This window comes from Penaeus monodon, chromosome 3, assembly GCF_015228065.2.
Source record: "Penaeus monodon isolate SGIC_2016 chromosome 3, NSTDA_Pmon_1, whole genome shotgun sequence".
NCBI classification, from domain to species: domain Eukaryota; kingdom Metazoa; phylum Arthropoda; class Malacostraca; order Decapoda; family Penaeidae; genus Penaeus; species Penaeus monodon.
The window spans coordinates 55,687,817-55,702,816 of NC_051388.1; the positions used below are offsets into that span (position 1 = coordinate 55,687,817).

The following is a 15,000-nucleotide window of genomic DNA, read 5'->3' on the forward strand; positions in this document are numbered from 1 at the left end:
GTGTTTTGTGTGTGTGTGTGTGTGTGTGTGTGTGTGTGTGTGCGGTGTGTGTGTGTGTTGTGGGGTGTGTGTGTGTGTGTGTGTGTGTGTGTGTGTGTGTGTGTGTGTGTGTGTGTGTGTGTGTGTGTGTGTGTGTGTGTGGGTGTCCTGCACGTATGCGTAAACCTATTCCTTACATCAGCACGTAGTAGAGCTCCCAGACTTACCACGAGATGGGTCAGAGCCTCATATTTTATTGGCCAAACGCACACAAACCCACTTAGGCATCGGATTCTGAAAGTCACACTCCATTTGGGGGAATTTGTACTGCATTAGGACGTGTCATTTTATGCACACATGAACTAATGGTGAAGGGGGGCCATTATACAGGCAACACTTTTGCGAATTGAAACACAGACCCCCGCTTCCGTGCATTAAGGGCCTTTCCTCTCACCGTTTTGTACTTCTGTATAGTTGTTATCATTATTTTTTTATTTTGTGCAAGATTCTCTGTTGATTTGTATCCTTTTAGTATATATATATATATATATATATATATATATATATATACATATATATATTATATATATAAAATATATTTTATATATATATATTTTATATACATTATATATATACATATATATATATATATTATATATATATATATATATATATATATATATATATATATATAAAGACATACATACATACATATATATATACATATATACGTACACACACATATACATGTATACTATATATATACACATGTGTGTATATATGTGTGTGAGAGAGAGAGAGTTTACAGACGATAAGAAAAGAGAGAGAGAGAGAGAGAGAGAGAGAGAGAGAGAGAGAGAGAGAGAGAGAGAGAGAGAGAGACAGACAGACAGACAGACAGACAGACAGACAGACAGAGACAGAGACAGAGACAGAGACAGAGACAGACAGAGACAGAGACAGAGACAGAGACAGAGACAGACAGAGACAGAGACAGAGAAAAAGACAGACAGAAAGAAAAACAGAAAGAAAGAGAAAGAGACAGAGACAGAAACACAGACACAGACAGAGAGCAAAATTAATCGACAAAAAAAAAATGAAAAAAAAAACTTCCCCAAACAACACAATACCCCCCCTCTTCTCCTTCACAAATTCCGAAATGAGCTTCCTCTCGCGGACTGACCAACCGAGGACGAAACCCTTCACTCTTCAGCCCGGAAAAGATTAGCATCCGTTCCCCGCGAGGCTGCTCCCGACGGCGGGAACGGTTGGAACGAGACCACTGCCTTCGAGAGTAACAATGGAACTCGACAGCGATTCCGTGGAGAGTGATGGCCGAATTAAGCAAGAAGCGGAAGGAACAGCTAGGGCGTTTTAGTGGCTGGGGTGCGCGAGGGAACAGCTGATTTCAGGAGGGAAGGGACAGATGGACGAGAGTGGGGGACGGGAGGGGAGGGGGGGTGAGAAAAAAGGTGGGGTGGGGTGGGGGTAAATGGATGGGGTGGTAGGTAGATTTTTTGTCTTGGGGGAAATAGATAATATAAAATTCCTCTCTCTCTCATTCTCCCCTTTTCATTCTCTCTCTCTCCTCTCCTCTCTCTCATTCTTTTCTCATCCTCTCTCTCTCTCTCTCTCTCCCTTGGGTCTCCCCCTCTCATCTTCCCTCTCTCTCTCTCTCTTCCTCCCCTCCCCTCTCTTCCTCTCTCTCTCTCTTAACCGTCTCTCTATTAACCCCCTCTCTAATAACCCCATCTCTCTATTAACCCCCTCTCTCATAACCCCCCTCTCTCTCTTAACCCACCTCTCTCTCTTAACCCCCCTCTCTGTCTCTTATCCCCTCTCACTATCCCTGTCTCTCCCTCTTTCTCCCCCCATCTCCCTCCCTCCTCACTCCTTCCTCCTTTCCCACCCAAGCTTTCACTTTTTCTCTCCCTCTCTAGACAGTGTTTGTAATTTCTTCTCGTGCATTTTCTGGAGGGACTGAGATATTGCAACACCTAATAATTTCCAAATCGCCGTATGAAAAAATTTTCGTAGGGGAAACCGCTGTGCCAAATTTACCCGGGAAATATTTTATTAGGGGGCGCCCCTTTTTTTTTTCTTTCTTTCTTTTTTTTTGTGTGTGTTGAATGAAGCGATGAAGGAGATGCATTTTCTTAAGGAGACGTGTGCACAAAGAGAGCGAGAGAAATACAGGGAGACGGGGAAATTCGGGATGGGAGGTAAGATAAAGTGGAAGAAAAGGCTAGAGAAAGTGGGATGGGGAAAAAAATCGGTATATTTTTGGGACATGTGTGTCTATTTCTCTCTCAAGAAAAGATCCTAAATTTCCAAATATTGATGTAGATAATTGCTTGTTTCTAGGACATTGTTGTATTAGAATCTTCCTATCATTAATAATGGAATAAAGACAAAAGCAAGTGTGTGTGTGTGTTATTTCGTTCAGTGAATTGTCTGAAATTAAGCGAAATAAAAATTATCAAGAGAAAAAGTTCGGAGGCAAACTGCACTCACACGTTATGGATGAAAACGTGAGGATGAAATATTATCTGAAATTTAAACTTTATTTGATCTGAGAAATTCGGATATGTAAAGCGTGTACGTGGTTTTGATGCACATATAACGAACACTATTTACCCAATAAGAGGGACGATCATTTTAATTCCAGTAATTTCATGCTAATAAATAACAATAAGTATGCAATTAGGCTTCCCTTAGTGAACCACTTTAGCATTTTATTAAATTAACTTTTCTTGGCCATTCTGTAGCGCTAATAACATTATCTAATACGTGGTCCGTAGTGGATTTTTTTTTTTTTTCAAAGATCATATTAACCTTTTAAAAAATCAAACTTAGAAATTATATAATTTTTGAGAAAAGTGATAATATAGCTATAAGATTGACAATGATTAAGGAATTATTAAACTGAATGTATGAAAAAACAATAGTGAAGATGAGGAGGAGGAAGAGGATGATAATGGTGTAGATGGTGAGGATGACAATTATGATGATGATAATATTGATAATAAGGAAAATAGATGCAACTACTACTACTACCACCAACACTACTGTTTCTAAAGATATTTAAATACTATTGATGATGATGATGATGATGATGATGATGATGATGATGATGATGATGATGATGATGATGATGATGATGATGATGATGATGATGATGATGAGATGATGATGATGATGATGATGATGATGATGATGATGATGATGATGATGATGATGATGATGATGATGATGATGATGATGATGATGGTGGTGGTGGCGGTGGCGGTGGTGGTGGTGGTCGTAGTAGTAGTAGTAATAGTAGTAGTAGTTGTTGTTGTTTTTGTTTTTGCTGTTGTTGTTGTTGTAGTAATAGTAGTAGTGGTGGTACTAGTAGTAATATTATTAATAATAATGATGATAATAATAATAACATTGACAATGATAACTATGATGATAATGACAACGCAGTCATCTCGTTAAAGGCAAATAATTTTTCCCCTCACTGTAAAAAGAGAGAGAGAGAGAGAGAGAGAGAGAGAGAGAGAGAGAGAGAGAGAGAGAGAGAGAGAGAGAGAGAGAGAGAGAGAGAGCGAGAGAGAGAGCGACAGACAGACAGACAGACAGACAGACAGACAGACAGACAGACAGACAGCCACAGAGAGAGACAGACACACACAGAGAGAGAGAGAGAGAGAGAGAGAGAGAGAGAGAGAGAGAGAGAGAGAGAGAGAGAGCGAGAGAGAGAGAGAGAGAGAGAGAGACTGAGACTGATACTACATATAAATAAAAACGAGAGGACAAGAAAGTCGCAAGGAACAGAGCGTGCAATTCCTGGTATTCTCGTAGAGTGCACTGAAATGGTATCCCTATGCAAGAGGGGGACACAATGAGGTAATGACAGTCTTATTACGACATAAATAAAGGGCAATTATAGAAGTTGTCCTATGTAACCCAAGCCAGTGTTTATCATAATCTATATGTTAAACAGTTTCTACAGTTATAATCAAGTTTGATGTCAAAGTGCTAAAAGTTACCTGTGCAGCCTCCTTTATCTAGTTCATTTCACCCACGAACTAACAGGCATTGTATGGTATCAATGCTTGGTTAAAGTTGCAATGACTCGAGTGAGCTGCAAAATGATAATGACGAGGAACGAGAAAAAATATCAAAACAAAAACAAAATGTAAACAAAAATGAAACAAAACAAAACAAAAACGAGTCGAAACGTTGGTATAGTCTTGAGGCTCGTGATTACACACCTCTGACGTCACAGCAGACATCAAACAATGTTTGGGAGTTGGTATTCTCTCACTCTCTCTTTCAACTCTCTCTTTCAACTCTCTCTTTCAACTCTCTCTTTCAACTCTCTCTTTCAACTCTCTCTTTCAACTCTCTCTTTCAACTCTCTCTTTCAACTCTCTCTTTCAACTCTCACTTTCAACTCTCACTTTCAACTCTCACTTTCAACTCTCTCTTTCAACTCTCTCTTTCAACTCTCTCTTTCAACTCTCACTTTCAACTCTCTCTTTCAACTCTCTCTTTCAACTCTCTCTTTCAACTCTCTCTTTCAACTCTCTCTTTCAACTCTCTCTTTCAACTCTCTCTTTCAACTCTCACTTTCAACTCTCTCTTTCAACTCTCTCTTTCAACTCTCACTTTCAACTCTCACTTTCAACTCTCACTTTCAACTCTCTCTTTCAACTCTCTCTTTCAACTCTCTCTTTCAACTCTCTCTTTCAACTCTCTCTTCCAACTCTCTCTTTCAACTCTCTCTTTCAACTCTCTCTTTCAACTCTCTCTTTCAACTCTCTCTTTCAACTTTTCTCTTTCAACTCTCTCTTTCAACTCTCTCTTTCAACTCTCTCTTTCAACTCTCTTTTTTCTTTTCAACTCTCTCTTTCACTCTCTCTTTCAACTTTTACTCTCTTTTCAACTCTCTCTTTCAACTCTCTCTTTCAACTCTCTCTTTCAACTCTCTCTTTCAACTCTCTCTTTCAACTCTCACTTTCAACTCTCTCTTTCAACTCTCTCTTCAACTCTCTCTTTCAACTCTCTCTTTCAACTCTCTCTTTCAACTCTCTCTTTCAACTCTCTCTTTCAACTCTCTCTTTCAACTCTCTCTTTCAACTCTCTCTTTCAACTCTCTCTTTCAACTCTCCCTTTCAACTCTCTCTTTCAACTCTCACTTTCAACTCTCTCTTTCAACTCTCTACCGCCCATCTCTCTCTCTCCCTCTCGTTTTGCCTCTCCTTTCCCCTCTGCTTTTCCCTTTGCTTCTCCTTCTCCTTCTCCTTCTCCTTCTCCTTCTCCTCCTCCTCCTCCTTCTCCTTCTCCTTCTCCTTCTCCTTCTCCTTCTCCTTCTCCTCCTTCTCCTTCTCCTTCTCCTTCTCCTTCTCCTTCTCCTCCTTCTCCTTCTCCTTCTCCTTCTCCTTCTCCTTCTCCTTCTCCCTCTCTCCATCTCCCTCTCCCACTCTCTCTTGCCATCTCTTTACGACATGCGGCGTGTGGGAGCGCTTATTCTGTTCTCGATAATCTCTATCGACTTTCTCGTCGTGAGACTCGCACAGAGTAATTAAGACGACGGAGCTGTGCAGGACAACGAAGGAAGCTGCGACAACAGAAATGAGTAATGACGAACTTCTGTCCTGCGCTCCACCTCACTGTGTGTGTTGTCTGTCTTTTCTCTCGTGGAACAAGACCGATAAATGATCATCAGCGGTGAAACTATGAACTAAAGCATTCAGGTACAACAGAAATGTTCCACGTCAATACATATGCTTTACGTATTCAAAGGTACATACACTTACACACATACTTCCATTACATTCTAATTTATATTTGTACATCTATCAGACAAACAAGCACACATACAAACATAATTTGAAGCACACTATCCATCTATATCCCACACACATACACGCGTTATTAAATAAACACACAATAATAACTTGGCAAACACACACTTGCAGAATGACCTAGTTTAACTCAAGGAGAACATAGCTATGTTTCAGGATTCCCAGCGAGCTTAAAGGCGTGAACTCACACCCCGTGACCTCCGACCTGATTTCTCCCCAGAGTCCATTTCAAACACACGTCCCAGACACTGTCAAAAACAGTAGCCCTCAAAGTCATCTGCAGCTGACAAGAGCTATCACAAACGTCTTTAACGATGGCACAGCGTCGACCAAGGTACAGACTTTAGCGTCGCCGGAAACATCTGTCCCAGAAATAGAGGTATCTTCCGCGCACGGTGACGAGCACAGCCGAGCTTGACAAATATTGCGGCCTTAACGAAACTATTCGTCTTGCCTTTAAAAGATTCCTTACAACAAGACTCATTAATTTCATACAAAATTCCTTTGAAGATTCACTCGCACATTTCTCTTCCAATATTTTGAGAACATTTTACCATCATCAAAGCGGAGATTTGATATACCTTAATAAAACCTCGTATTAAGGAAGAAAAAATCTTGAGATCTATTTTGGCATGACCCAAACATACATGCATACATACATATATACATATATGTACATACATACATACATATATGTACACACACACACACATATATATTATATATATATATATATATATATATATATATATACATACATATATATATATATATATATATATATATATATATATATATATATATATATATATATACTTATAACAACAGAAAGAGAAGCTAGAAATATTAGGGACAACAAGACCGCCAGATATCATAATCAGCCTCACAGACAGATCTCACGACGAAGGAGAAGTAAAAGAATGGGAATAGTTATTATGGTTAATGTGGTGATCTTATTACAGGTTTCCACTTACACAAAAGCACAAATGAAAGGACGAACAAAGAAAAATGGGATCCTCTAGCTTTAGTGAAAGTGCGCACTGTACATTCAATTTACATAATAATGATAATCAGCTGTCATGAATACTTGATATACTTTACAAAGGACATGTCACTACACATGCCCTAGTGTATCTGTGTGATGATATCCTTACCTCTGCCCATCTTGCGTGTAGGATTCCGTGATGAGGAAGGGGCAAGGTCTGCACTAAGGGCTTTGGAGCTACTCAGCGTCTGCTCAGGCTTTTACTTGGCATTGGGAGCCGTTTTCTGAAATGTGGAAATAGAACGTTAGAGCGAGGAGTATGGAATTCTGATTTGTCTATTGAAATACATTTTAATACATATTGAACGAATTTCTAATGTGCTAGAGCAGAGGGAGCTAAGGAATTTTTATATGAATGTCCTTACAATCCTCGAGCAAAACAAAACATATATTAATTAGTGGGGCTTCCCAAAAGTGTTTAGTCTACGGTACACAACCCACGTTTCACTACCACTCCACTGGGAGTAATTAAACTTTAAACAGACTAGCTATTCCTGTAGGACTATTCTCAGTGAGATTACATGTATAAAGTAGATGGAATGATAAAAATAATTGTTCTACAGTAAGAAACGGATGGTAAGTCACTAAAGTTATTGTAAAAAGTAACTGCAACTATAAAAGTATTGCACTAGAGGCCCCGCCAAGAAAGCACAGCCCAGGCATTCTAGTCAAAACGCTTTACCATGAAAAATCCAGCTGCGAAAGAAAGGGGTTCATCATAATGCATGGCGTCGACATCTTCCCCTTTCCAGCCTACTAAAAATGGAAGCAGCGGTACACAACACAAAGGATTTTCTCTTTACGGCTAAGTAGTATCCTTTTCCTGGATAAACCATTGCATTTTCAAGCTGCGTGGAAGGGGTAGCGGAGGAGCAGAAGGAGGCATATTGGACTTAACACCGTCGTTGTCTGTTTAAATGCACGCCTTTTTATCGAAAAAGATTCACTAAATTCACCGTAAAACACACGCACGTATCTCTCTTCGTCAGCAATCCACCACATCCCGTCTTTCTGCATTCAATCCCTAACGTATATAGGTTCTCAGCGCTGGTGAAGAACCCTCACTTTTCTCATTCGTTCCTCTCACTAGTCCGTCAATGATCCGACCCGCTGTATCTCCCTCACACACTCTCTTGTGCTCACTTCCACCACTTTGGTAATGAGCTACAGCACCCCTCGCCGTTCACCCATCGGCGCACACCTCCCGCACGCAGGCAATGGGCAAGCACTTCCAGCCCCATAATGTCACCGCTCGCTCGTTCCACCCATTCGTCGAGGCGGCAGAGGTGGGTAAAGGAGGGTCTTGCTCACGCTGTCATGTCGTACCACTTGTCGTCAGCTGAACCAGACTCGCTTCCCATCCTGGCTGACACAGCTGGCTCACACTCACGCACATATCCGGTGCACTTGGTTTAACACTTGACGTTTGCTTGGTTTATTGTACAATACATTGGACAGGGAGACGGACATATACTGAGTATATGTGACTGAACATCCGTATGTATTTCAAAGGAATGTTTATCTACACTTACTAAATATCAATGCTTTCTTTCTTCTTTAAGATTCACAATTACTAACCTCTCCATGGAACCATCAGTCAGTATAGTCCCATTAATATTTTGATCTTAATATCAACTTGAATCTCCATCTTCTACCTACATAATCGCCTTATATTACTTCGGGTACGGAACTTGTTTCTTTGTATGTGTATTCAGCAACTATTTTTTCTACCTCTATATGTCTGTCTGTGTTTCACTCTCTCTATATATACTGTATACATCTGCATGTGTGTGCGTGCGCGTGCGCGTGTGCGTGTGCGTGTGCGTGTGCGTGCGTGCGTGCGTGTGTGTGTGTGTGTGTGTGTGTGTGTGTGTGTGTGTGTGTGTGTGTGTGTGTGTGTGTGTGTGTGTGTGTGTGTGTGCGTGTGCGTGTGCGTGTGCGTGTGTGTTGCGTGCGAGCTTGCGTGCGAGCTTGTGTGCGTGCGCGTGTGCGTACGCGTGCGTGCGTCCAAGTGTGCGTATGTGTGTGTGTGTGTGTGTGTATTTATGTTTCCCTTCGTGTGTGTGCGTGAAACGTAAGAGGAAGATATGTTCATTAGATGTCGCAAACATTCCACACCCGTTCTGGAGGGCATCCATTAGAACTGCCAGCCCGCAGGAGAGATACCGTAATCCCTTAACTTTGCATGGGCTAAACTATTATGATAACTCTCTTGATGTAGGCAAACAAGTAATCTCACAACTTTGCTTACTTTTCGAACCTTTACATCCGAAATTAATTGCATACAAACAAAGTGCTTATACATTTTTGGTGAATGAATGCTATAATTAACCCCACACTATTTGGACTTTCGAGTTTGCAAACAATTGCCAAGTGACAGAGAAGGCAATTTAACACTTTAAAACAAAATACTAATTATGGATTATTATATTTTCAAGTTTGGGCGAGTTTACTTGATTCGTTGATTCATAATGACTTATCAGTTTGTTCATATTTTGATCATTTCTTGAAGGTAAAATAAATCTTTATTAGAACCACACAGAGACACACAGACATGCATACATGTATGTGAGTGCGTGCGTGCGTGCGTGCGTGTGTGTGTGTGTGTGTGTGTGTGTGTGTGTGTGTGTGTGTGTGTGTGTGTGTGTGTTGTGTGTGTGTGTGTGTGTGTGTGTGTGTGTGTGTGTGTGTGTGTGTGTGTGTGTGTGTGTGTACATATACATATATAGTTACACACACTATCATTATTAACAATATCTTTATCCCATCACAATTATCGTCTTTATTATCAATAGTTTTATCGCCAACATCATTGCATTTCCCTTAATACAACCACCATTGCCGTCACTATCTGCAATATCTTTACCGCCAACACTAATCTTCCTAAACAATACGATCGTCACTGTCGTCATTATCATCAATATCTTTACCGCCAACATTATCGCATTTCCCTTCTACATTCGCCATTGTTGTCATCATTAACATCACAATATCCCAGAAAACGCAAAACCACTCGCACGGTCGGCAATTCCTCCTCATCCTCTCTCCTATTACGTCATTCCTCTCCTTCAGCCTTCACGGAGAATCGAAAAACAGCGCAGGATTTATTTCGTGGATTTTTTTTTTTTTTCTTTTTTTTCTTTTTTCTCTCAGTATTATTCTTTTCCCTTTGAGGGTGCTTGAGCCACTCGTGAGGGAGGGAGGGAGGGAGGGAGGGAGGGAGGGACTGAGAGTAGAGGGGAGGGAGGGAGGCAAGGATAGGACGGAAATAGAGAAGGGAGAGGAGAGGAGAGGGGGGAGGGAGGGATCGAACTGAAAAAGGGAGAGGAGAGGGGGGAGGAAGGCAGGATCGGACGGAAAGAGGGAGAGCGGAAGGAAGAAGGGAAGGACTAGGAGAAGCGAAGAAAGTGGAGGATAGGATGAGGAGAGGGGAGAGGGAGAAAGGGAAGGACTACGAGAGAGGAGGGGAGGGAGAGAGGAACTTAGAGGTTGGAGGTAAAGAAGGGAGAGAGAGAGAGGGGAGGAAGAGAGAAGTACTAGGAAAGATAAGAGGAGGGGGGGAGGACTGAGAGGCGGAGTGGAGGGGGGGGGGTTAGGAGAGAGAAAGGGAGGAGAGAGAGAGAGAGAGAGAGAGAGAGAGAGAGAGAGAGAGGAGAGAGAGAGAAAGAGAGAGAGAGAGAGGAGAGAGAGAGAGAGAGAGAGAGAGAGAGACAGAGACAGAGAGAGAGAAGGGAGAGGAGGAAGAAAGGGAAGAAGGGAGGGATAGAGGGGAATATGAAACTTGTGGATTTAGCCTACTGCCTGTGTTATTTGCGTTTCCTCGCCATTATGGAGACTGTGAATTAGGATAACCTGGAGGAGGGGACTCAATACTCCACTTCGATATGCTCGGGATATTAACTTGGCCCAAAGTTCTGATGGCACGCAAAAAAAGGGGGAATGAGGGGGCAGGGAGAAAGGGGGAGGGAGGCATGGAGGGAGGAACGGAAAGGTGGGAGGAAAGGAAAGGAGGAAGGGTGAAAGGAAGAGAGAAATATAGAGGGAGAAGGAAATGAAGTGGAAGTCAGAGTACTGAAGAAATGTGTGTGTGTGTAGGGTGGGGTGGGGTGGGTGGGTAGCGAGATTGAAAATAAAGTAAGGAAAGGCAACGACAATGAGATGGAGAGGAAAGGAGCAGGAAAAGCAAAAAATCTCTCTCTCTCTCTCTCTCTCTCTCTCTCTCTCTCTCTCTCTCTCTCTCTCTTCTCTCTCCCTTCTCTCTCCCTTCTCTCTCCCTTCTCTCTCCTTTTTCTCTCTCTCTCTCTCTCTCCTTCTCTCTCTCTCTCTCTCTCTCTCTCCTTTTCTCTCTCTCTCTCTCTCTTTCTTACCACACACACCCACATGCATATACATATATATACAAATACATATACACATATATATATATATATATATATATATATATTATATATATTAATATATTAAATATATATATATATATAGATATATATATATATATTATATATATTATATATTATATATATATTATATATATATATATATATATATATATATATATATATATATATATATATATATATACTATATATTATATATATATAATATATATATATATATATCTATATATATATATATATACTATTATATATATATATATATATATATATATATATATATGATATATATATTATATATATTATATATATAATATATATATTATATATAATTATATATATATATATATATATATATATATGTATATATGTATATAATATATATATATACATATATATACATATATACATGCATATATATACTTATATATACATATATACATGCATATATATACTTATATATACATATATACATGTGTATATATAGAGAGAAGGAGAGACAGAGAGAAAGATAGATAGAAAAATACAATATATATTACATATACACAACATAAACAAACATACCCCCACCCCCACTCCCCATCCCATCACATTCTTCACGCGACCCGACCTCTCCCGTCCACGCTAACGCACACGCACACGCACATGTCAGCAGCATCCGCCCTCCTTAAACTCACCCAGCCAAGTCCTGTGCTTCAAGACGGGACAGACAGACAGAGACACAGAGACTGAGACAGAGACTGAGACAGAGACAGAGACAGAAAGAGACAGAGATAGAAAACGACAGAGGCAGAGAGACAGAGACAGAAACAGAGAGAAAACAAATCCTCACTTCGATAAACACCAAAAAACACTCAACATAAACAAACACGCGACCCGACCTCTCCCGTCCACGCTGACCTCCGCCCACCTTCAACTCCCCGAGCCAAGTCCGGCGCTTCAAGACGTGGCCCCGCTCGCCACGCCTTAAGAGAGGCTCTGTCTACACAGGTATTCTCTGAGGACCTTGGCTGCCGACGCCTGGTTCTCACACCTGAATGATGCCTTGATCTCAAAGCTTTGTGAACGTTCCCTTCGCTTTATTTTACTTTGGACCTTCGTTGAGGTGTCTGTTTGCCTCGATTAAGTGACTTTTGAGAAATGTATTATAACATTTAGGAAATTGGTGATAATGATGATTATGGCAATAGCTGTAACACGGAAATGCTGTTTTTGTTATTTGCATTATTCAAAATATCGTTAATGATGGGATTATCATTATTGTTATTATTATTGCTTTTGCTCTTATTCGTGTCGTTAATTTTGTTGTTTTTCTTCGCGTTATTTTTTTTTTTTCATAATCAAACTTATCATGATCATTATCCTTATCATGATCATTGTCATTTTTTATTGTTATTATTATTACAATCTTTATCATTATCATTATAATCAGTTATCATATTCAGCATTATTATTATCTTTATCAATAACGTAATTCTAAATCTAAATCTAAGTAGTAGTAGTAGTAGTAGTTGTAGTAATATCATTACTGTTACTATCATTGTTATTATCATTATCATTATTCCCAGTATTATTATAATTTTTATTATCATTATTACTACTAATAGCATTATCATCATCATCATTATCATTTTATGATAATTTTTACTACCATTATCATCACCATCATTAGTATCATCATCATCAAACTCCCATTAACTTACAAGAAAGAGAGAAAGAGAGAGACAATGCTCATTTCCTACACAACAGGAAAGGATACTTAAAGCAAAATGCCTCTTGCATACATAAACGACAACCTCAATATCGCCAATGCCTTCAAAAAGTGCATACGACAACACACCCTTTGCAGTCGCTTCTCTCCCACTTTTCCAGCCTTCGAGGGTGGAGATAGATGTGGTGGATCTGCTCCTTTGTCTGGCTGAGAAAGAGAGAGGGAGAACGAGAATACAATGGACCTTATATATCTTTTTTTCCTTATTCCTATTCTGTTTTTGTTTTTCTCTCTCTCTCGCTCTTTCTCTTTCTTTTTTCTCTTCGTTCTTTTCTCCCCCTAAATCTTTCCCTTTCTGTCTGTCCGTCCATCTCTCTCTCTCTCTCTCTCTCTCTCTCTCTCTCTCTCTCTCTCTCTCTCTCTCTCTCTCTCTCTCTCTCTCTCTCTCTCTCTCGGCAGTCCAGACATCTTAACCTAGTTAAGCAAACAAAAAATATTTTGTATCACTGTTTAGAAATATCCTCTTCTACTCTTAATACAGCTTATACTTCATACAACTTGCAATTTCTCCTATTCAAAATTACGCATATTTCGCAAAAAAAAAAAAAAAAAAAAATCTCCACGTTAGCCACCTTACGTCACCGCCTTCATTACAGCGGCCGCCATAGCAACATGAGTGTCTCCAGCCACCTCAAATACGTTAAGTTCCTTTCTAAAGACACGAGCTCATGCCGGGGGTCTCCTTTGTGCAGGCCACGACCTTCCACTTGTCCTGCGACCTGCTGCTCCGCCTCTTGTTCGTAGATAAAAATATGAGGGACCTATGTCATGGAGACCAGGCCCGTGTGTCACTATTGCACCATTGTCTGTTTTCATATTTCACATTGGCTCGAGGGGAATGCGAACTGAGCAGGCCTGGGGAGATGGTGATCTTTTCTGCTATGGCGGGGTAGTGTGAAGGAGACGCGAGTTACTTTATTGGTAGTATTGTGTGTTACGTACGTTGTTGTGTGTGTAGTCGTTACTATTTCTTTCTCTTTCTCTCCTTCCGTTTCTCTGTGTTTATATCTATGTGTCTGTCTCTGTCTCTGCCCCTGTCTCTGTCTCTGTCCCTGTCCCTGTCCCTCGCTCTCACTCTCTCTCACACACACGCACAAACACACAAATACACACAAAGGAATGGGCAAATAAACAAACAAAAACACTCGGGACACACAAAGGATCATCAGCACGAGTTCACGTATCTTTATGCATATGCGCATATGTAATTCAGACGCCAGATAAAATATCAATTATGGAAGGGTTTAATTCAAGCAGGAATTTAAAAAATCAGTTACTAATATTCATCATTTGATATAAAATCCCCCAACATATTTTCAAATAGATTAATATATACATTTTTTCATGCAGTGTACTGATTAATCAAGCAAATTCATCTATTTTTCAAAAACCTAATTGATAAAAACAAATATGATTATTGATATGCTACTTGCCTATAACGGAATACATTAAAGACTTATCTAAGACAAATAAGCACTTAAAACACTCAAATAACATATTTATTTTAATATGTACTTTGGATATATTCAGGGGCTATTCGTTAAACCGTGATTTTTTTATTTAAATTCATACAAGCAAAATATTTCATTCCGATTCATATTTAAGTAAAATTACACATCCCACTAAAACTTTTATAAATGAATACAAATCAGATACCTTTTGAATAAGAAATGCATGAAATTGCCATGACAGATCTGAAAGAGAGTAATTATGGGATACAAAACTTTAGAAAAACAGATTCTCAAGCAGTGCGAATATATATATATATATATATATATATATATATATATATATATATATATATATATATATATATATATATATTTTTTTTTATAAATTAAAAAATGTTCATAAGTCTAGACCTAAGCGCTCATAGACATTAATATACAAATACTCACACACGCAATCAACTATGTATTTATAGGCCTATACCTCTACATCCACTTGTCTGTC

General features: G+C 39.5%; 1 protein-coding gene across 1 annotated transcript in view; it reads right to left on the reverse strand.

Moving 5' to 3' along the window:
- Positions 1–7,108, reverse strand: part of LOC119587925 (5-hydroxytryptamine receptor 1-like) — a 100,970-nt gene extending 93,862 nt beyond the window's left edge. Inside the window, exon 1 of the mRNA XM_037936638.1 lies at positions 6,992–7,108. Within this exon, the coding sequence (XP_037792566.1) occupies positions 6,992–7,001 (10 nt within the window). The 5' untranslated portion in view covers positions 7,002–7,108. The remainder of the gene's footprint in view (positions 1–6,991) is intronic.
- Between the last annotated feature and the right edge of the window lie 7,892 nt (positions 7,109–15,000).